Here is a 23,096-nt window from a genome sequence, read left to right as displayed (position 1 = left end):
AATTCTAATTAGTCATAAATGTTGAATAACGGTCTAAAAATACAAAACTGCAAAAAAAAATGGGCCTTTAGTTTTATATGGTGTAGAAAATTTAAGAATGAAATATTCTTGAAGAATCTACAAATAAGATTACTATAGCACATTAATAATGTCCACAAGAAATAATTGCTAATATTTATTGAGCTCATGCTCCTGTGATCTCACAATAGCCCTCTGAAGAAAGTACTGTGAAAGGGAAATATCTTGGGCCCCCAAAATCACTAAGGAAAACTCAGGCTGGAAACTGCTTAGGGCAAACCTGCCTCCCATTCTATCAAAGTTACCCCTCTGCTCACTAAGATAGCTGCATTATCTGATTGCCTCCTTTGGAAAGGCTAATCAGAAACTCAAAAGAATTTTAACGTTTTGTATCACCTATCTGTGACCTGGAAGCTCCCTCCCACTTGGAGCCTTCCTGCCTTTGCTCCAAGTTGTCCCACCTTTCCAGATCGAACCAATGTACTTCTTACATATGCTGACGGATGTCTCATGTCTCTCCCTAAAATATATAAAACCAAAATGTGCCCGGACCACCTTGGGCACATGTCTTCAGGACTTCCTGAGGCTGTGTCATGGGCGCATCCTCAACTTTGGCAAAATAAACTCCCTAAATTAACTAAGACCTGTCTCAGATTTTCTGGATTCACAGTCCTAATGTATCCCCACTCTGCTCAAGATGATTAGTAGCAGAATTAACCCACATTTTTAACCAATTCAATATGCTGCATGAGTCCTACTGATAAAGCATATGACATTCCTTAAAGAATTAAATATTTACTGCAGTGCTGCACTGCACAGATCCAAGAAATCAGACTAGATCTAAAGGAAAAGTTACCTCTATATACAGCAACAGAAGTTCCTCCTCTTGCAAGTCATGTTCTCTCATGTAAACTCTTACAAACCTCTCTAGGACAGAGGGAATCAGCTCTGGGGCCAGCACTTTATCAAACATTCGGAACACTATGGTGGTTGTGTTTTCCTGGATGCCAAAGGAAAGAAAGATGGCATAAATACAGACTCCACCCATAACTTGACATACAAAATAAATCCTATGACCCTGGACTTTACCTTCTCAAAATCACAGAGGGCTAATTTGCAGTTGTACTTCCTATGCAATGTGATCAACTCTCGCAAGTTATTTACCAAAGTTCTCAGCTGACATACTTCCTCTGTGTTCTGATAATCCTTCTAAAACAAAAGTGTTAAAGTTGTTAACAATATAAAATAAAAGTGTAAGAGAAAAATAGAATCAGAATTATTTCAGATAAAATAAGAAATAACCCTGGTTATGCACATAAGAGGAAACCTGCAAGTTTAAACCAACTTATGCTCTAAATTTTGTAGTATTTTAACTAAATTAGTATAGATCAGAATTTGAAAGAAATTTTCTTTCTCTTAAAAATAGAAAAATTAAGAATATTAGTATAATACTTTTTCAGAACCCAAGTATACTTAGTACACGGCATCATTTAGATAGTGCTCAGTGTCCCATCTATCTATAGAGATTATGTATCATAACCAGATATAAAGGCATAACATTTCCTAAAATTATATACAAAGAACAGAACCTTCAATATTGATAAAAGTTAACAGGGAAAAGATAAAAATCATGTTTTACAGCAAGAGGAAAAAGCTCTTATACAGAAAAGGTGACTTGATAGATACAATCTTTAAAAACTAATACTAATGTACTATCAAGACTTAATTTTTCTTTTCTGGGGGGTCGGGGGGACAGACAGAGTCATGCTCTGTCACCCAGGCAGGAGTGCAGTGGCACAGTCTCGGCTTACTGCAACCTCCACCTCCAGGTTTAAGTGATTCTCCTGCCGCAGGTTCCCAAATAGCTGGGACTACAGGGACCCACCACCAGGCCTGGCTAATTGTTTTTGTATTTTTACTAGAGACGGGGTTTCACCATGTTAATCAGGCTGGTCTTGATCTCCTGACCTCAAATGATCCGCCCGCCTCGGATTCCTCCCAAAGTGCTGGGATTATAGGCGTGAGTCACCATGCCCAGCTAAGATCTTATTTTTCAAACGATTGTGAAATGCTGCTAATGCAGAAAATCCCAATTATACCACTTAGCAGAATGTTTATATAGCTCCCCTTTTGGTTGGTTCAATAGAGAAAAACTGTTCATTAAAACAGGTTGAAGGGGGCCAGGAGCAGTGGTTCATGCCTGCAATCCCAGCACTTTGGGAAGACGAGGAGGGCAGATCATCTGAGGTCAGGAATTCAAGACTAGTCTGACCAACATGGTGGAACCCCATCTCTACTAAAAATACAAAAAAAAAATTAGCCAGGCATGGTGGCGGTGCCTGCAGTCTCAGCTACATGGGAGGCTGAGGCAGGAGAATTGCTTGAACCTGGGAGGTGGTGGTTGCAGCCAGCTGAGACTGCACCACTGCATTCCAGCCTGGACAACAGGGCAAGATTCCATCTCAAAAAAAAAAAAAAAAAAAAAAAAACCGGTTGAGAGGGCTGGGCACAGTAGCTCACACCTATAATCTCAGCACTTTGGGACGCCCAGGTGGGTGGATCGCCTGGGCCCAGGAGTTCAAGACCAGCCCGGGCAACGTGGCAAAACCCCTTCTTTACAAAAACTACAAAAATCAGTCGGGCATGGTCATGCGCACCTGTAGTCCCAGCTACTCAGGAGGCTGAGGTGGGAGGATCACTTGAGCCCAAAAGTTGAGGGTGCAGTGAACTATGGTTGCACCACTGCATTCCAGCTGGGACAACAGAGTGAGACCTTGTCTCAAAAATAAATAATAAACAAATAAATATATAAATAAATAAAATTGGTTGAAGTTGTAACAGAAATATTAGAAACAAAAAAAAAAGCAACTTTTCCTACATATGTATTTTAAAGGCACAAAACAAAAAAAAGGAACACAAAAGCTGATATATGTTCAGATACTTTACATACATGCGGACAAACCCTTTCAGGTAAACTGACTGTTTCATTACTAAAAATCCGTTCTCCACATCATACCAAGGAAATCCAATGCCAGGAAGATGCCAATCCCAACTCGTCTGTTTTTTCTGCTGTAAAAAATATCTCTGCCAATTGAAGTCCATTTTCTGGCCAATTTGCCTTTAAAAAAAGATTACAGACAGTTCCAAACAACGTATTATACTGTTGGGAGTGTGCAAAAAGTCTTTTTACTGTTAATTAAATCAGTATTACCTTATCAGTTAATTCAAGGTTCCTGGCTGCTTGTTCCAACCATTTTGCAAGAATTATCTGAAATAGATCATTTAAAAATAAAAGTCTTAATGGATAATCACTGATATAACTAAAAACCTCCACCATTTCTTTTTTTTTTTTTTTTTGAGACGGAGTCTTGCTCTGTAGCCCGGACTGGAGTGCAGTGGCCGGATCTCAGCTCACTGCAAGCTCCGCCTCCCGGGTTCATGCCATTCTCCTGCCTCAGCCTCCGGAGTAGCTGGGACTACAGGCGCCCGCCACCTCGCCCGGCTAGTTTTTTTTTTTTGTATTTTTAGTAGAGACGGGGTTTCACCGTGTTAGCCAGGATGGTCTCGATCTCCTGACCTCGTGATCCGCCCGTCTCGGCCTCCCTAAGTGCTGGGATTACAGGCTTGAGCCACCGCGCCCGGCCAAACCTCCACCATTTCTTTTTTTCCTTTAGAAATTTAATTTGTCCATAAACGTCTTATCCACGACTGTCTTTTGTGTGTGTGTGGGTGGGTACATAGTAGGTGTACATACTTGTGGAGTACATGAGATGTGCTGATACAGGTATGCAATGTGAAACAATCACATCATGGAGAAGGGGATGTCCATCCCCTTCGTGTTACAAACAATCCAATGACACTGTTTTAGTTATTTTTAAATATAGAATTAAGCTATTATTGACTCTCTTGTGTAATCAAATAGTATGTCTTATTCATTCTTTTTTTTTTTGAGACAGGGTTTTGCTCGTCACCCATGCTGGATCTCATGCAATGGCAGGATCTCGGTTCACTACAACCTCCTGGGTCAAGCAATCCTACCGCCTCAGCCTCCCAAGTAGCTGGGATTACAGGTGCATGCCACCATGCCCGCCTAACTTTTGTATTTTTAGTAGAGACAGGGTTTCCCCATGTTGGTCAGACTGGTCTCAAACGCCTGACCTCAGGTGATCCACCCACCTCAGCCTCCGGAAGTGATGAGATTACAGGCATGAGTCACCGCACCCAGCCTCATTCTTTCTAAATATATATTTTTTTACCCATTAACCATCCCCACCTCTCACCCATCAACCCACAACACTTCCAAGCCTCTGGTAACCATCCTCCTACTCTCTATGGCCATGAGTTAAATTGTTGTGATTTTTAGATCCCATAAATAAGTGAGAACATGTGATGTTTGTCTTTCTGTGCCTGGCTTATTTCACTCAACATAATAATCTCCAGTTCCATCTACGTTGTTGCAAATGAAAACAGCTCATTCTGAATCATGGTTGTTTTTTTTTCAGTAGAGACGGGGTTTCACCATGTTAGCCAGGATAGTCTCGATCCCGTGACCTTGTGATCCGCCCATCTCGGCCTCCCAAAGTGCTGGGATTACAGGCTTGGGCCACTGCACCCGGCCTCATGGTTGTCTTTTAAGAGACACTTTAACACAGGTGTTAGTTAACTGTTTAACTAACTGGTGTTAACATGACTTAATCTTCAATGATCTAATATAAAAAACGAAATAAAGTCATCAAGAGTAGAAATACTGAAGACAACTCACCTGTCCTTCCGGTACAGTCCTTCTTACAAATGGAATAACATCATTTTTAAACCATGGACATAGCCTTTGCAAAGAGACTGATGCAGAAATTGAGTTGAGCAAGCTCTCCAGCATTTTCACATCAAATCTGCTTTCAAAGTTTGCCTAAATTATAAGGAGCAAGAAATTAAGATCTGACAAATTTAAACCAAAAGCCTCCCAAATGTTTGAAAAAGATATTTTAGGAAGTCATTTTAAGGAATACCCTATTGATTTAATAATGAGTGCTAAAGGAGATTTACACTATGCAAATGTTTCTAGTTGGGAGCTGCATACTGTAGGCAATGTCACGGCGCTGAGTGCCAAATAGTTTAGCATGTAGCAGAGGAACCAGCAGAGAACGAGTATTCTAAGGAAAACTTCACTGCAGGTGATAGTAGGAATTCTAACAAGCAATGCAGCCATTAATGGCATCACGACAAGTTATGACTTCATGGATCTAATACTCTGTACCAACTTCGGCCAACCTTAAGGGGATAGAGACAAGCAATTTTAAGGGGCAATCTTTTACCACAATCTGAGCTACAGTAGCAACATCTTCTCCACCAATGCTACATTAGAAAGCCCACTAATAAACCAGATGTTGCCTTTTGAGCTAAGATTAGGAGTTAGACTCTTTTTTTGGTTAACTTTTCAGTTCAGTGGTATAAGTATAGGTTTGTTATGTAGGTAAACTTTTGTCAAGGGGGTTTGTTGTACAGATTATTTCATCACCCAGTTATTAAGCCTATTAACCATTAGTTATTTTTCCTGATACTTTCTCTGCTCCCACCCTCCACCTTCTGAAAGGCCCTGGTATGTGTTTCCCTCTATGCATCCACGTGTTCTCATCATTTAGCTCCCAAGAAGCTAGACTCCTAATGATTGGATAAAATAAGTTTCTACTGTATCTTCACTGTACTTCTTCTGATTTAATATCATCAGAGGACAATTTTCTCTGGGGAAAGTCTTTTTTTTTGGGACAGAGTCTCACTCCGTCACTCAAGCTGGAGTGCAGTGCCATGATCTCCGCTCACTGTGACCTACACCTTCCGGGTTAAAGAAATTCTCCTGCCTCAGTTTCCCAAGTAGCTGGGTCTACAGGAACGTGCCACCATGCCTAGCAAATTTTTTATTTTTGGTAGAGACAGGGTTTCACCATGTTGATTGACCAGGCTGGTCTCGAACTCCCAACCTCAAGTGATCAGTCTCGGCCTCCCAAAGTGCTGGGATTACAGGCGTAAGACATCACGCCCAGTCCATGGGGAAAGTCTTTTTCATCCCCTTGCCCTTTGTGAACAAAAGCAAGTCATATTTTAAGAACCAATCAAAAAACACCCCATCACCCAGTCAGACTTGCACCCTGTTAGTTTCCAACATTGATTCAATCACCTAACTCAGGAGCTATAAAGCTGTTAAGGAAAAAATGTAAAACACGTTACCCGATGTCGAAGCCAAAGGTACTGTGCACATACAAGGTTTCCTTCTTTTAGCTGTAAAAAAATATCTTTGAGATCATCTTCATTATTTAGAAATTCAATCCAAGAACTGCCACTGAATAGACAAAGAAGGGGAAAAGGTCAGTTTTAAAGAAAATTAAGGTTATACCTTTTAAGTGGATATCTTTAAAAGCATTTTAATTAGTTTTGTTCTTCATAAACAAAAAACTAAAAAAAAAAAACCCCAGTTCCAAAGATCACACGGTGCAAAGCACATTTCCTTCCTATCTCGGACCCTAGAACTCCCGCCACCTTCCTCAGCACATTTCCTTCCTATCTCGGACCCTAGAACTCCCGCCACCTTCCTCAGAGACATGTAGCTTCCTTGTAGGGCCCTCCTCAGATAATCACTACACATAGAAATAATTATTTTTCACTCTTATTTGTTTTGTTTTTGTTTTTTTGAGATGGGATCTCACTATGTTGCTCAGGCTGGACTTGAATTTCTGGGCTCAAGCAATCCTGCCACCTCAGCATCCTGAATAGATGCGATTATAGGCATTTTTGTTTTATTTTACTTTATTTTATCTTTTTGAGCTGGAGTCTCACTCTGTCACCCAGGCTGCAGTGAAGTGGCATAATCTCGGCTCACTGCAACCTTTGTCTCCTGGGTTCAAGAGATTCTCATGCCTCAGCCTCCCAAGCAGCTGGGATTACAGGCGTGCGCCGCCATGCCTGGCTAATTTTTGTATTTTTAGTACAGATGGGGTTTCACCATGTTGGCTAGACTGATCTCGAACTTCTGACCTTAAGTGATCCACCCATCTCAGCCTCCCAAAGTGTTGGGATTACAGGCATGAGCCACCATGCCCGGTCTATTTTTTAAATAAATAAGTGTTTTATAATGAATTTGACAAGGAAAAAAGATAATCAGAACTGATAAGATAAAATTTCATTATTTGAATATAAAATTACATACCTGGAAAAAAGAAGATCAAATGAAATATACTATGCATAATAAAGAAATTCAGTAAGGTAGCTGGTTAAAAATTTTTAAAAATCAACCGGTCGTGATAGCTCACGCCTGTAATCCCAGCACTTTGGGAGGCCAAGGCGGGTGGACCACTTGAGGTCAGAAGTTCAAGACCAACCTGGTCAACATGGTAAAACCCTGTCTCTACTAAAAATACAAAAAATAGCCGGGCATGGTGGCGGTCACCTGTAATTCCAGCTACTCAGGAGGCTGAGGCAGAAGAATTGATTGAACCCGGGAGGCAGAGGTTGCAGTGAGTCAAGACTGCACCACTGCACTCCACACTCCAGCCTGAGCAACAGAGCTAGACTCTGTCTCAAAAAAAAAAAAAAAAAAAAAAAAAAAAGATTTAAATGTAAAAAGAAACTCTAAAAATGAAAAAATGCAAGAGATTTTGTTTATTTATTTATTGAGGCAGGTTTCACTGTCATCCAGGCTGGAGTGCAGTGGCACAATCACAGCTTACTGCAGCCTCAACCTCCCAGGCTCAGGTGATCCTCCCACCTCAGCCTCCTTAGTAGCCAGGACTACAAGCACCTGGCCACGTTGCCTGGCAAATTTTAGTATTTTATGTAGAGACAAGGTTTCACTACGTTGCCCAAGCTGGTCTTCAACTCCTGGGAAGCAATCCGCCTACCTCAGCCTCCCAAAGTGCTAGGACTACAGGTTTAAGCCACTGTACCTGGCCAAGAATTTATTTTGAATCTTGGGGTGGGTAATATCTTTCCCAACAGACACAAAAATACAAACTTCTGAATTTTTTGTAAAAAAATATCAATAACAAAGTCAACAAAAAAATGCCAAATTAGAGGACGATTTGAAATACCCACAAAGAACTTTAAAATCAATTTTGAAAAGAACAACTCGGTCCAGGCGTGGTGGCTCATGCCAGTAATGCCAGTGCTTTGGGAGGCCGAGGCAGGAGGATCACTTGAGCCCAGGAATTTGAGACTAGGCTGGGCAACATGGGAGACCCTGTCTCTAAAAAAATAATAAAACCATAGAAATAGGTCTCAGTTAAAAAAAAACACACACAACTCAAGAGAAAGAGGGACCAAGGATGTAAGGAGAAAAACAAAAGGCTTTTCACCTTGAGAAAGTAAGTATTTCAACCAAAATTAAGAATGGAAATCAAAGCAATGTGGTAATATTTTTTAAATTTTTTTGTGTGCATATATCAGATTGGCAAAAAAAAAAGTTCTATAACATACTGTTGGTGAATGAGTGAGAAAATGGGCCCTCCCCTTCTCATTCTATTGGAATAGGTGCTTTGGAAGCCAAGTTTGGATGAATAACCTTTTGCCTTAGCAACTGCACCTCCGGAAATTGAATCCATAGATGTACTTCCATGTGCACCAAAATATCACTACTTAAAATTAGACATATACTTACTTTAAATCTATTTATCAGAATAAATTAACAATGAAGGGAAATGAGCAATTAGAAGATATGGTAAGAATCTATGATCAAAGGTTAAAATATTTGTGTTAAAGAAATGACCACTGGGCGTGGTACCTCACACCTGTTATCCCAGCACTTTGGCAGGCTGAGGCAGGCAGAGCCTAGGAGTTCAAGACCAGAGTGGACAACACAGAAAGACTGCATTTCTAAAAAAATAATAAAAAATATTAGCCAGATGTGGTGGTGCACATCTGTAGTCCCAAGCTACTTGGGAGGCTGAGGTAGGAGGATCATCAGAGAGGATCCCAGCCAGGTATCCTTGGCATCCCAAAGTGTTGGGATTACAGGCCACTGCACCTGGGCCAAACTCCGTTTTATACCTTCTAGGACCCTTTAATTCTAGAATGGGGTGTGGGTTCTCTTGTATTGTGTTTTTAACTGTCATTATTTTTATACGATTCTATAATCATAGCAACAACTGAGAATTAAACAAATCTTCATTACTTATATTTTAAATTTATTTTATTGTTTGCTATCATCAGAAATGGATTTTCAGATTATTAAAACATTGAACCATAACGCCAGGTGCAGTGGTTCACGCCTGTAATCCCAGCACTTCGGGAGGCTGAGGTGGATAGATCACCTGAGGTCAGAGTTTGAGGCCAGCCTGGCCAACATGGTGAAACACCATCTCTACTAAAAACACAAAAATTAGCTGGGCGTGGTGGCAGGCGCCTATAATCCCAGTTACTTGGGAGGCTGAGGACAAGAAATGCTTGAAATCAGAGGCGAAGGCTGCACTGACCCAAGATAGCATCACTGAACTCCAGCCTTGGCGATAGAGCGAGACTCTATTTCAAAAAATATACAAAGGCCGGGCGCAGTGGCTCATGCCTGTAATCCTAGCACTTTGGGAGGCCGAGATGGGCAGATCACGAGGTCAGGAGATCGAGACCATCCTGGCTAACACGGTGAAACCCTGTCTCTACTAAAAATACAAAAAATTAGCCGGGTTTGGTGGCGGACGCCTGTAGTCCCAGTTACTCAGGAGGCCGAGGTAGGAGAATGACGTGAACCTGGGAGGCGGAGCTTGCAGTGAGCCGAGATCACGCCACTGTACTTTAGCCTGGGCGACAGAGTGAGACCCCGTCTCAAAAAAAAACAAAAAAACAAAAAAAAAACACATTGAACCATAATGTTTTTCCAAATGATGTATTTTCGCCTTTAAATAGAAAAGAAAGAGGTAAGGCCACACTGTCCTTTGCAAGTACCAGCTGTTTTTTCTTCCTTTCAAACCCTTTTTTTGGGTGAAGCCTATCTCCTGTTGAAGTTTTTGCCTCCTGCTGAAGCTGAGAAAACTGCGGAAAGAGTCATCATATGGGGAGGACTGGCCTTACAAGAAGAGACAGATCATTCTAAAGAGGTGACATTTTCAGTAAGTAAAACACAAGTAAATCCAATTTTTATGGCTATTAATCAATAGGATAGAAAAGATGGACTTACATATATGAAGATCTGCCATTCTCACTGCTAGGGTGGCCTAATGAACACAATTCATGGGTGAATTTACTATTAGGAAAAAAAAAAAATTGTGGCTGCCTTGGAGCGGTTGCTTGAGCCCACAGAGAATGACCTGGGAGGTGCGGGTTAGCGGGTATCTTGGAGTACCTGTTGTACATGAAAGGTTTCCATAATGCCTTGCAATATAAACAATGTTTTGTGTCATATAGGACATAATTATTACTGCTAAATAGTAATGTCAGCTACAGAACCAATATAAATCCATATAACCTTAGAACATTGAAACTTAGAAATGGTTTTAAGACAGTTTACTTCTTTGCAGACAAGGAACCAAATTTATCCAGGATAGTTAGATTTTTACTGAGCCTAAGAAGTTGAGGCTGCAGTGAGCTATGATAGCACCACCACACTTGAACCTGGGTGACAGAGTGAGACCCTGTCTCAAAAAAGAAGAAATGACAACAAGAATGTTCAGCCAGTTTTTGTTGCTAAAAAGATAACATTTTCTATCACTCAACAGCCCCCATAGAAACACAAATTCAGCAAGAGGAATGCTATACCCGTTATGACATTCCAAATTTCTATGTAACTTATAATCTTAAAAAAAAAAAAAAGTTTTTTTTTTTTTGAGACCGAGTCTTGCTCTGTCCCCTAGGCTGGAGTGCAGTGGCACGATCTTGGCTCACTGCAACCTCCACCTTCCGGGTTCAAGCGACTCTCCTGTCTCAGCCTCTCTAGTAGCTGAGATTACAGATGAACGCCACCATGCCCGGCTAACTTTTGCATTTTTAGTAGAGATGAGGTTTTGCCGTGTTGGCCAGGCTGGTCTCGAACTCCTGACCTTGGGTGATCCGCCCCTCGGCCTCCCAAAGTGCTGGGATTACAGGCATGAGACACCATGCCTGGCCAAAAAAATTTTAACAGAAAATGTACACACCTGAATTTTTCTGGTCCAAATGCTCCATAAAAAGTAGTCAATTTTGCATGAGCTCTTAGAACCTAAAGAAGAAATAATTTAATAATCTGAATTTATATGCAACAGTATTGAAATTAAAAAACATTAACAATTAATCATTACATTTCACATGTCTATACACATTCACATTTATCTCGCATCACAACTCAATTCCCATAGGACTGCCTTTATTTCTCTCTCTCTCACACACACACACACACACACACACACACACACACACACACAAAACATGGGATAAGAAAAACATTTCCAATTACATCCAATTATAAAGGCACATATACAATAATTGTAGGAACGCTTTAAAATCCATTTTCTCACTGATTTCTAAGTTCTTATGGTAAAATCCAGCTAGATTACACTACTTACTTTGAACTAAGAATTTAAATATTTATATGCTCACATGCACACACACATGTACTTTGGCACCATCATAATCATCATCACAGTTTATCTTCATTTGAATATTTAGCAGGTACCAGGTACTATGCACAACAGTTCACAGGAATTTTGATCTCGAAATGACTTTATAAAGTAAGTACCTATTAATATTACCATTTTGCAGTTAAGAAAACTAAGGTATTGAAATAACTTGCTCTTGATAAAATATGGGTCTATTTTGAATGGAAAACATAAAGGTATATTCACCCACATATTAACCTAGAAATCTAATGTAATTACCTCTTGCAAGCCATAGGAATAAACGAGAGCAGTTTTATCTTCTTTCTTCAAAAGCTAAGTAAGAATAATAAGAAATACCATTAGAAGAATATCTACTATTTGGCTAGTTCCTAAATGATGGATTTTCTGTGAAATAACAAAATTTTTTAAAAAATAAATTGCATTTAAGTGTGAAATGAATAGTAAACTATAAAGAACTGACATGTTTTTTAAAATAATGCATTTTGCTGGAGGCAGTGGCTCACACCTGTAATCCCAGCACTTTGGAACGCTGAGGTGGGCAGACTGCTTGAGCTCAGGAGTTTGGGACGACCCTGGGCAACATGGTGAAACCCCGTTTCTACTAAAATACAAAAAATTAGCGAGGCATCGTTGAGCACACCTGTAGTCCCAGCTACTAAGGAGGCTGAGGCACAAGAATCCCTTGAGCCCAGGAGGCTGAGGTTGCTGTGAGTCGAGATCGTACCACTGCACTCCAGTTTGGGGTACAGAATGAGACTCCGTTTCAAAAAAATAATAATAAAAATAAATAAATAAATAAATAGCAACAATACTCGTAGGTCATTGCAAAAATGACATTATTTGCAACTGCAAAAATTGCATGTTAAAAAAGGTCTATAACAGAAAAAGAATCCCTTTTTTTTATTATTATTATTATTTTTTGAGACAGGGTCTTGCTCTGTCACCCAGGTTGGAGTGCAGTGGCACAATCTCTGTTCACTGCAACCTCCACCTCCGGGGTTCAAGCAATTCTCCTGCCTTAGCCTTCCAAGTAGCTGGGATTACAACCATGCACTACCAGGTCCAGCTAATTTTTCTTTTGTATTTTTAGTAGAGATGGGGTTTCATCATACTGGCCAGGCTGCTCTTGAACTCCTGACCTCAAGTGATCCGCTCACGTGGGCCTCCCAAAGTGCTGGGATTATAGGCATGAGCCACTGCACCCAGCCAAGAATCCATTTTTTAAAAAATTATTTCTTTGGCATAAGACTAATATATACAAACAGTATCAAAGCATACCCTCCCACCTTACATACATTAGTACAGGGATTACAGCCACTGCGCTGGCCCCAATCCCAACACTTTGAGAGTCTGAGGCAGGAGGATTGCTTGAACCAAGGAGTTTGAGTCTGCAATGCATTACAATTGCACTCCAGCCTGGGTGAAAGCAAGACCTTGTCTCAAAAACAAAGTGTTAGCAAAGATGTGGAGAAATTGGAACACTTATGCACTGTCGCTGGAAATGTGAAACAGCATAGTCACCATGGAAAATACGGTAGTTCCTTAAAAAATTAAAGAGAATTAGGGCCCAGTGTGGTGGCTCACGCCTATAATCCCAGCATTTTGGGAGGCTGAGGCAGGCGGATCACTTGAGGTTAGGAGTTCAAGACTAGCCTGGCAAACATGGTAAAACCCCATCTCTACTAAAAATACAAAAATTAGCTGGGTGTGGAGGCACATGTCTGTAATCTCAGCTACCTGGGAGGCTGAAGTGAGATAATCACTTGAGCTCGGGGGGCAGGCAGAGGTTGCACTGAGCCAAGATCACGCCATTGCACTCTAGCCTGGGAGACAGAGTGAGACTCTGTCTCAAAAAGAGAATTAGCATATGACCCAACATTTACACTTCTGGGTATATGCTCAAAAGAACTGAAAGAGGGACTCAAATAGACATCTGTACAGCCATATTCATAGCAGCATTATTCACAGCAGCAAAAATGTGGAAACAACTAAAGAAGTCAGGGTTAGGGTCAGAGTCAGGGACCATGGATAAACAAACAAGAAAGAAAGTCTGTCATTTACAACAACATGAATGAACCTGGAAGAGATTATGCTAAGTGAAATAAGCCAGTCACAAAAGACAAGTACTGTATGATTCCATTTAATATAAGGTACTTAGCAGTCAAAATTATATACATAGACAGCAGATGGTTTGCCAGGGGCTGGGGAGACAGAGAAATGGGAAGTCAGTGTTTAATGGGCAGAGTTTCAGTTTCATAACGTTGAAATGAGTTGGGGAGATGGATGATGGCTGTATGTGATTATGAATGTATTTAATACCACTAAATTTTAAAATGCTCAAGATAGGCCGGGTGCAGTGGCTCATGCCTATAATTGTGGCACTTTGGGAGGCCAAAACAGGCAGATCATTTGAGGTCAGGAGCTCAAGACCAGACTGACCAACATGGTGAAACTCCGTCTCTACTAAAATACAAAAATTAGCCAGGTGTGGTGGCGGACACCTGTAATCTCAGCTACTTGGAAGGCTGAGGCAGCAGAATCACTTGAACCCAGGAGGTGGAGGTTGCAGTGAGCCAAGATCGTACCACTGCACTCCAGCCTGGGGGACAGTGCTGGACTCCCTCTCAAAAATAAAACAAAATACATTTTTTTTAAAAAAGGTTAAGATGGTAAATTTCATGTTATGTATTTTTTTAACAAAATAAAAACAAAATTGGGGGAAAAAAGCATAAACAACCCAAATGTCCATCAACTGGTAAACAGAGAAACAAAATGTGGTATATCCATAACATAGAATATTATTTGGCAATAAAAAGAAATATAGCACTGAATTGCTACAGCATGGATGAACCCTGAAAATATTTGTTTTTATTTTTATTTTTTTTGGGGACAGAGCCTTGCTCTGGGGACTAGGCTGGAAGCATGATCTCGGCTCAAATCAACCTCTACCTCCTGGGTTGAAGCGATTCCCTTCCCTCAGTCTCCTGGGACTACAGGCATGAGCCACCACGCCCAGATAATTTTTTGTATTTTTTGTATTTTAGTAGAGACCGGGTTTCACCACGTTGGTCACGATGGTCTTGATCTCCTGACCTCATGATCTGTCCACCTCGGCCTCCCAAAGTGCTGGAATTACAGGCATGAAACAACGCACCCAGCCCAAACCCTGAAAATATTACGCTAAGTGAAAGAAGCCAGACATGAAGGAGACATATATGACTCCGTTTATTTGAACCGTTCAGAATAGGCAAATCTAGAGAGACAGGAGGTAAATTAGTGGTTTCCTGAAGCTGGGGGACTGGGGGAAATGGGGAATGACTATTAATGGCATAGAGGTTTGATTTTGTTTTGTTTTTTGATAGAGTCTCACTCTGTCGCCCAGGCTACAGTGGCACAGTTTTGGCTCACTGCAACCTCTGCCTCCCATGTTCAAGCGATTCTACTGCCTCAGCCTGCCAAGCAGCTGGAACTACAGGACTGTGCCACCAGACCCAACTCATTTTTATATTTTTAGTAGAGATGGGGTTTCCCCATGTTGGCCAGGCTGGTCTTGAACTCCTGACCTCAAGTGACCCACTCACCTCTGCCTCCCTAAGTACTGGGATTACAGGCATAAGCCACCTCACCCAGACATTTACAAATTTTATCTTTTAAATTTTTTTCTTTTTCTGTTGAGACGGAGTCTCTGTTGCCAGGCTGAAGTGCAGTGGCTGATCTCAGCTCACTGCAACCTCTGCCCCCCAGGTTCAAGCAATTCTCCTGCCTCAGCATCCCAAGCCCAAGCGGCTGGGACTACAGGCGTGCACCACCACACCCAGCTAATTTTTGTATTTTTAGTAGAGACAACATGAGGTCTCACCATGTTGGCCAGGCTGGTCTTGAACTCCTGACCTCAGGTGATCCACCCAACTTGGCCTCCCAAAGTGCTGGGATTACACGATTGAGCCACCGCGCACAGTCTTAATTTTATTTTTTGAGACAAAGTCTCGCTCTGTCGCCCAGGCTGGAGAGCAGTGGCGCAAATTCAGCTCACCACAGCCTCCACCTCCCGGATTCCAGCAATTCTCGTGCCTCAGCCTCCCCAGTAGCTGGAACTACAGGGATGTGCCACCACGCCCAACTAATTTTTATATTTTTAGTAGAGATGGAGTTTTACCATGTTGGCCAGGCTGGTCTTGAGCTCCTGACCTCAGGTGATCCACCCACCTCAGCCTCACAAATTGCTGGGATTAAGGTGTGAGCCACCACATCTGACCCTAAAGATTCTTTTAGGGGAGATTTTAAAGTTCCAAAATTGACATTAATGATGCTTGCACAACTCAAGGAATATATTAAAAACCACTGAACTGTATACTTTAAATGGGTGAATTGTATAGGACGTGAATTATCTCCATTAAGCTGTTATAAAAACTTTTTTATTAATAACACACACAGAGGATAGGAGAAAAAAATATATTTGAGGCAGGATTATGAGAGATTAAAGCAAATTCTCCCCCACCCACAAAAACAAAAATACAAAAAAACAAACCTACCCTGGTTTTGGCATAATTCAGCATCTCTTGAGTCGTTTCATAGGTTATCCACTGAGCCTTCAGGCAGTAATTCACCACAAATTCATCATCCTGTTTCACAAATGCCAGACACAGTAAGGCAACCTAACGTTGATCAACACATCAGTCTAAATATTCTAGTATGTGACAAGAAAAACATACCTGGATTTTATGTAGATTTTCCTTAGCATCGTCTACAAGTTGTTGCCATTCAGTCTGTTCACTGGCATCCACAGAACTCAATGCCAGTTTCTCCAATATATGATTTGACTTGACCTTGTAAACAAGCTGTAATATAAATATGCCACATCAAGCAATGTGAACTACAATAATACCTGCGGATGGCTTATTCTCAGAGTAAGCTGAGTGAAATAAACTACTGTGAAAAAGGGGAATCCTCATGCGCTCCAGGAATAAGATTTAAAGAAAGTAACATTCAGATATCTGAGAGGTGAACCAGATTATTAGCAAGTATAGGAACCTTTTCTGTTGAGTCCTTACAAAACGTGTCAAGCAGTACACTTACTAAGAGCTTTATATGAGCTAAGATATGGAATCTAAATATCCATCAACAGATAAGTGAACAAATAAAATGTGGTATATTTGCACAATAAAATATTGTTCAGTCTAGAAGCTGGGTGTAGTGCCAGCCTGCTCAGGAGGCCGAGGCAAGACAACCATTTGAGCCCAGCAGTTCGAGTCCAGCCTGGGCAACATGGTAAGACCTATTTAAAAAAAAAAAAAAAAAAAGAGGGAAAATTTATCATTTGCAACAACAACATAGATAAACCTGAAGGACATTACGCTAAGTGAGGTAAGTCAGACACAATAAAAAAAAATACTATATGATCTCACATGTGAAATCTTAAAATAGTAAAACTCATGAAAGTAGAGAGTATAGGCTGGGCATGGCGGCTCACGCCTGCAATCCCAGCACTTTGGGAGGTTGAGGCAAGAGGATTATTTGAGGTCAGGAGTTTGAGACCAGCCTGGCCAATATGGTGAAACCCCGTCTCTACTAAAAATACAAAACTTAGCCAGGCATGGTAGTGGGTGCCTGTAATCCCAGCTACTTGGGAGGCTGAGGCAGAATTACTTGAACCTGAAAGGCGGAGGTTGCAGTGAGCAGAGATCGTGCTACTGCACAACAGAGCAAGACTCCATCTCAAAAAAAAAAAAAAAAAAAAAGGTAGAGAGTAGAATGTTGATAACTAGAGCCCAGGGGAAGGGGCTAGGGGATACAGAGATGTTGTCCCAAGGCTGCAAAGCCTCAGTTAGAAGGAAGAATGAGTTTCAGAGGTCTATGATGACTGTAGTTAGTAATAATGTATATTTTAAAATTGCTAAAAGAGCCAGGCGTGGTGGCTCACACCTGTAATGCTTGCATTTTGGGAGGCCGAGGCAGGTGGATTTCCTGAGCTCAGGAGTTCAAGACCAGCTTGAGCAACATGGCGAAACCCCGTCTCTACTAAAAATACAAAATATTAGCCAGGCATGGTGGTGAGCGTCTGTAATCCCAGCTACTTAGGAGGCTGAGGCACAAGAATCACACGAACCTGGGAGGTGGAGGTTGTAGTGAGCCAAAATCGCACCACTGCACTCCAGTTTGGAAGACAGAGCAAGACTGTCTCAAAAAAAAAAAAATTGCTAAAAGAATAGGTTTTAAATGTTCTCACCAGAAAAAAAGATAAGTGAGGTGATAGTTATGTTAATTAGCTTGATTTAGTCACTGCACAATGTAAATGTATAAAATCACCATATTGCACATTGAAAGTATATACAATTATTCTTGTTTTTCTTTTACTTTTTATTTATTTATTTTTTTGAGATGGAGTCTCGCTCTGTTGCCCAGGCTGGAGTGCAGCGGCAGGATCTCGGCTCACTGCAACCTCTGCCTCCCTGGTTCAAGCGATTCTCCTGCCTCAGCCTGCTGAGTAGCTGCGACTACAGGTGCCTGCCACCACGCCCAGCTAATTCTTTGTATTTTTAGTAGAGACGGAGTTTCATCGTTTTAGCCAGGATGGTCTCGATCTCCCGACCTCGTGATCTGCCTGCCTGGGCCTCCCAAAGTGCTGGGATTATAGGCATGAGCCACCGTGCCCAGCCCTTATTTTTCTTTTTGAGACAGAGTCTTGCTGTGTCACCCAGGCTGGAGTGCACTAGTGCATTCTTGGCTCACTGCAACCTCCGCCTTCTGATTCAAGCGATTCACCTGCCTCAGCCTCAAGAGCAACTGGGACAACAGGCATCCACCACCATGCTCAGCTAATATTTGTATTTTTAGTAGAGACAGGGTTTTGCCATGTGGGCCAGGATGGTCTTAAACTTCTGGCCTCAAGTAATCCACCCACCTTGACCTCCCAAAGTGTGGGATTACAAAGGTGAGCTACTGTACCCGGCCAAGTATATACGATTATTTATCAACCGAAGAAAGAGATTTATATGAATTGTCTTTTTAAATTATCATAACCTAAGAAGTAAGCATTTACATGTCATCATGACACTATAGGGTAAGTACTAATATTCCCATTTTACAAACAAGAAAACTGAGACCCAAGAAAGGTTAAGTAATGTGTCTGAAATTATGCAGTCCAAAAGTGACAGAGCCAATTTAATTTGTCTGTTTAGAGACAAGGTCTCGCTCTGTCACTCAGGCTAAAACGCAGTGGTGTAATCACAGCTCACTGCAGCCTGGAACTCCCGGGCTCAAGCAATTCTCTTGCCTCAGCATCTCAAGTAGCTGGGACTACAGGCGCACACCACCACGCCCACCCAGCTCATGAAGCTGGTTTTTAAAGACAACCAATTTTCTAAGCCTACTAAAAGTTCTTTAAAGGTTAGAGTCAGAAATACTCAAATTTCAGGTTCTGTTTCCAATGGACACAATACCAACTTTGACAGGTACTCTCTGGTTCTGAAAACTATAAATGATAACAAAGAGTAGTTTCATTCATGAATATTCCCCTCATTTCTTTCACGGATTTTCTGTTTTGGTTTGGTTTTTTTGCTCCGTTCTCTCTTTTGAAACATTACTTCTAAAATCTTTCAGATGTTCAAAAAGGTAATAATGTAAATTATAAATGCTATAATAATAATGTACTCATCACCTTTAGCTTAAAAAATAAAGCAGATGTTACCAATAGTTTCAGATCCCACTGTCGTCTTTCCAAATACAACATCCTCCTTCCCCCAAGCAGAAGTATGTTATTCTTGTATTTATTACTTATTCCATTAATTACTTTGTCTCTTAACTTGTATGCCTTTCTAAACAATACACAGAATTATTCTTGCTAGGTATGGTGTCTCGCGCCTGTAATCCCGGCACTTTGGGAGGCCGAGGAGGGAGGATCACTTGAGGTCAGGAGTTCAAGACCAGCCTGGGCAACATAGCAAGACTGTCTCTACAAAATAAATATATAAATAAATATACATTTTTTGGCCAGGTGCAGTGGCTCATGCCTATAATCCCAGCACCTTGGGAGGCTAAGGCAGGTAGATCACTTGCAGTCACGAGTTCAAGACCAGCCTGGCCAACATGGTAAAACCCTGTCTCTACAAAAAACACAAATATATATATATAATATATATTTTTAAGGAAGTATTCTGTATGTTTTAAACCATTATATTTTTAAAACAAGCACATGAGTACCAAGCACCCACTTAGTAAATATTAACTCTTTAACCAACTACAATAAGGCTCTTTTATTACTTCCCCCAAAACTGACTTTTCAAGGATTATCAATGACCTAATTGCTGTGTTCTCCAGACATTTTTCAGCTTTTACACTTGATCTTCTCTGTAGTATTTGAAACTGCTGATCACTCCCCAGTACATTTAAAACTTACTGCTTCCTTGGCTTCCGTAATCATACATTCTTACAGTTTTCCTCCCTTATTTCTTCCCAAATATGTGTACAGCCCTTCCTCCTCTATCCCTCATATGCTATTGCCCCACATCACATCCTCAGATGTATTTTCACTCTCTGCATTTGCTGGAGTCATGTGAGCCATTACACTAGTGTCTCCTACCTTTAGAGGTAGCGTAGGTCACTCCTCAACTTCCCACCGGACATCCTTATTTCACCAGACCCTTCACATCCACTTTTTTTTTTTTTTTTTTTTTTTTAATTTAGAGATAGGAGGCTCACTATGATGCCTAGGCTGGGGTGCAGTGGCTATTAACAGGCCAATCTTACTGCACTATAGCCTGAAACACCTGGGCTCAAGCAATCCTCCTGCCTCAGCCTCCTGAGTAGCTAGAACTACAAGCATGCACCACTGTGCTCAGCTCACACCCAATTTTCATAAAGCAGAACTTTTCATCTTTTATCCCTAACCTGCTCTTCCACACATACTCCTCATTTCAGGTCATGCCATCGTCACTCAATGTGTATGCTGAGCCAGAGTCCAGCAAGTCAACCTCAAGTCCCCTGCCCTTCCTTCCATTTGATTACTAAGTCCTGCTGATTCTACCCACCATATTCCTCTCTCTCTCTTTTTTTTTTTTCTGAGACAGAGTCTTGCTGTGTTGCCCAGGATAGAGTGCAGTGGTGTGATCTCGGCTCACTGTAACCTCCACCTCCCCGTTTCAAGCGATTCTCCTGCCTCAGCCTCCCAAGTAGCTGGGACTACAGGCATGTGCCATCACACCTGGCTAATTTTTGTATTGTCAGTGTAGTATTTTTAGGTTTCGCCATATTGCCCAGGCTGGTCTTAAACTCCTGATCCCAGGTTATCTGCCCGCCTCAGCCTCCCAAAGTGCTGGAATTAAAGGAATGAGCCGCCACACCCGGCCTATATTCTTCTCTTATCAGCCTTCTCTCTCACCTATATCTGTACTTCGTTGCCCTGGTTCAGGGCAATGAACCTTGTCTCGACAAAAAATTTAAAAATTAGTTGGTCATGGTGGTATGTACCTATAGTCCCAGCCGCTTGGGAGGCTGAGGCAGGAGAATCACTTGAGCCCGGAAGGTCAAGGCTGTGGTAAGCTATGATCGCCCCACTGTACTCCAGCCTGGGTGACAGAGGTCCCTACATCTGCATCATCATCTTCTTTTTCTCTGCTGCCCATATAACCTACATTCTAGTCCCACCTAATCAGTAGGAGTTCCTGAAGCATCACAAGTCCCCCTCATTCTATCCACGCTGACCTTGTACCCAGAATCCCTTCCCCTCCCTGGTCTGTCTGGAATACCTTTAAGACCTGACCTGAGGCCAGGCCCAGTGGCTCACGCCTGTAATCCCAGCACTCTGGGAGACCAAGGCAGGCAGATCACGAGGTTAGGAGTTCAAGGCCAACCCGGCCAACATGGTGAAACCCCATCTTTCCTAAAAATACAAAAACTAACTGGGCATGGTGGTGCATGCCTGTAATCCCAGCTACTCGGGAGGCTGAGGCAGGAGAATCGCTTGAACCCAGGCGGCAGAGGTTGCAGTGAGCTGAGATTGCACCACTGCACTCTAGTCTAGGCAGTAGAGCAAGACTCCGTCTCAAAAAAAAAAAAAAAAAAAAAAAAAGACCTGGCCTGAAAACGATCTCCTCAGTAACATTTTTCTGCCCCACTATGGGTCACTCTTTCCTCTGAATTTCTAATCAACTTCAGCCATATCTTTATTACAGCCTTAGTCACACTAAATTCCAATTATGTATTACATGTCTGTCCCCTCAGCCTCTAGCACATGACGAAATGCTTGTTTGGTGAACAAATGAATACATGAATGATTACCTCAACATCCAGTCCAAACTGAATGGCAAAACTCTCAGCTTCAGCAAATCTGTGTTTGTGAAGTAACCGACTCAATCTGATAAGAGGGAAAAGAAATTTTGTTAAATGCTTATTAGTCAGGTAATTTAAGTTATTCACTAAAGGGTAAAGCTTAAAAAAAATGAGAAGTTACCTGTTTTCTGGTAAAGCTTCTGTAAGACATCTGAGTACTAACACAGAGACTGAGTCTTCAGACAATCTGGAAAAAAATTTCACTATAAATGCGCTTGTCTTTTAATATTAATATATAAAATTTAATGTAGCTATTACTTAACATGCTAAAACATGACCTACTTTGGATCATTTTTGCAAACTCCTTCTAAAAGGTATATGGTATCCTACAATAACAATAAAAACATGATTAAAATTCCAATATAAGAGCAATGCATTTTATAATTACTAGAGTAACTACTGATAATTCAGGCACGAATTATCCATCAAGGGATTTTAAAACAACTGGGTATCCCATAAATATATATACCTACTATGTAGCCACAAAAATTTAAGGAAAAAAAAAACACTGGGAAAAAAATGGCTAGAAAAGATAAATCCCATAGACTCAAAATAATATCACACAGGTTACTTACTATTAAGGGAAAAACACTTTACAAATGGAGAAATCTGACAGAACTGCCTTAACCAAATGATCACATTTAAAATCACCCATAACAGGACAAATGGATACCCTGAGCCCCTTAACGTGATGTGGTTAGAAAATAGTGTTACCTGCGCAGTATTCGTGCCAACAAAGCTTAACATGAATCTAATCATGATGAAACAATCAAATCCAAATAGAGAAACATTCTGCAAAACCACAGGGTTGGGACTCTTCAAAAATGTCAATGTCTTAAAAGACAAAAAAATGGACCGGATGCAATGGCTCACACGTGTAATCCCAGCACTTTGGGGAGCTGAGTCAGGAAGCTCACTTGAGCTCAGGAGCTTGAGTCTAACCCAGGAAACATAGTGAGACTCCCTCTCTACAAAAAATATACAAATTAGCCAGGTGGTGGTGCACATCTGTAGTCCCAGCTACTCAGGAGGCTGAGGCAGGAGGATCACTTGAGCGCAGGAGTTGGCGGCTGTAGTGAGCTATGATCGAACAACTGTACTACAACTTGGGCAACAGAGCAAGATCCTGTCTCAACAACAACAAAAACACAGAGAGAACTAAATTTGATGAGTGATCCTTGA

General features: G+C 41.3%; 1 protein-coding gene across 2 annotated transcripts in view; it reads right to left on the bottom strand.

The window, feature by feature from the left end:
• Nucleotides 1–23,096, bottom strand: part of KNTC1 (kinetochore associated 1) — a 100,043-nt gene that overhangs the window by 52,500 nt on the left and 24,447 nt on the right. Inside the window, exons 14-26 of one of the 2 annotated variants that reach the window (XM_008005054.3) lie at nt 22,197–22,240; nt 22,036–22,101; nt 21,864–21,939; nt 16,301–16,426; nt 16,121–16,210; nt 11,847–11,900; nt 11,130–11,191; nt 6,241–6,352; nt 4,781–4,924; nt 3,230–3,286; nt 3,035–3,136; nt 1,108–1,227; nt 875–1,018 (exon numbers count right to left, since the gene is read on the bottom strand). In XM_008005054.3, the coding sequence (XP_008003245.3) occupies nt 875–1,018; nt 1,108–1,227; nt 3,035–3,136; nt 3,230–3,286; nt 4,781–4,924; nt 6,241–6,352; nt 11,130–11,191; nt 11,847–11,900; nt 16,121–16,210; nt 16,301–16,426; nt 21,864–21,939; nt 22,036–22,101; nt 22,197–22,240 (1,197 nt within the window). The remainder of the gene's footprint in view (nt 1–874; nt 1,019–1,107; nt 1,228–3,034; nt 3,137–3,229; nt 3,287–4,780; nt 4,925–6,240; nt 6,353–11,129; nt 11,192–11,846; nt 11,901–16,120; nt 16,211–16,300; nt 16,427–21,863; nt 21,940–22,035; nt 22,102–22,196; nt 22,241–23,096) is intronic. The other variant, XM_073021190.1, reaches the window with a different exon arrangement.

The sequence above is a fragment of the Chlorocebus sabaeus genome, chromosome 11 (assembly GCF_047675955.1).
Source record: "Chlorocebus sabaeus isolate Y175 chromosome 11, mChlSab1.0.hap1, whole genome shotgun sequence".
NCBI classification, from domain to species: domain Eukaryota; kingdom Metazoa; phylum Chordata; class Mammalia; order Primates; family Cercopithecidae; genus Chlorocebus; species Chlorocebus sabaeus.
The sequence above is the reverse complement of the archived record's forward strand: the minus strand, read 5'-3'. Positions and strand labels throughout refer to the sequence as shown.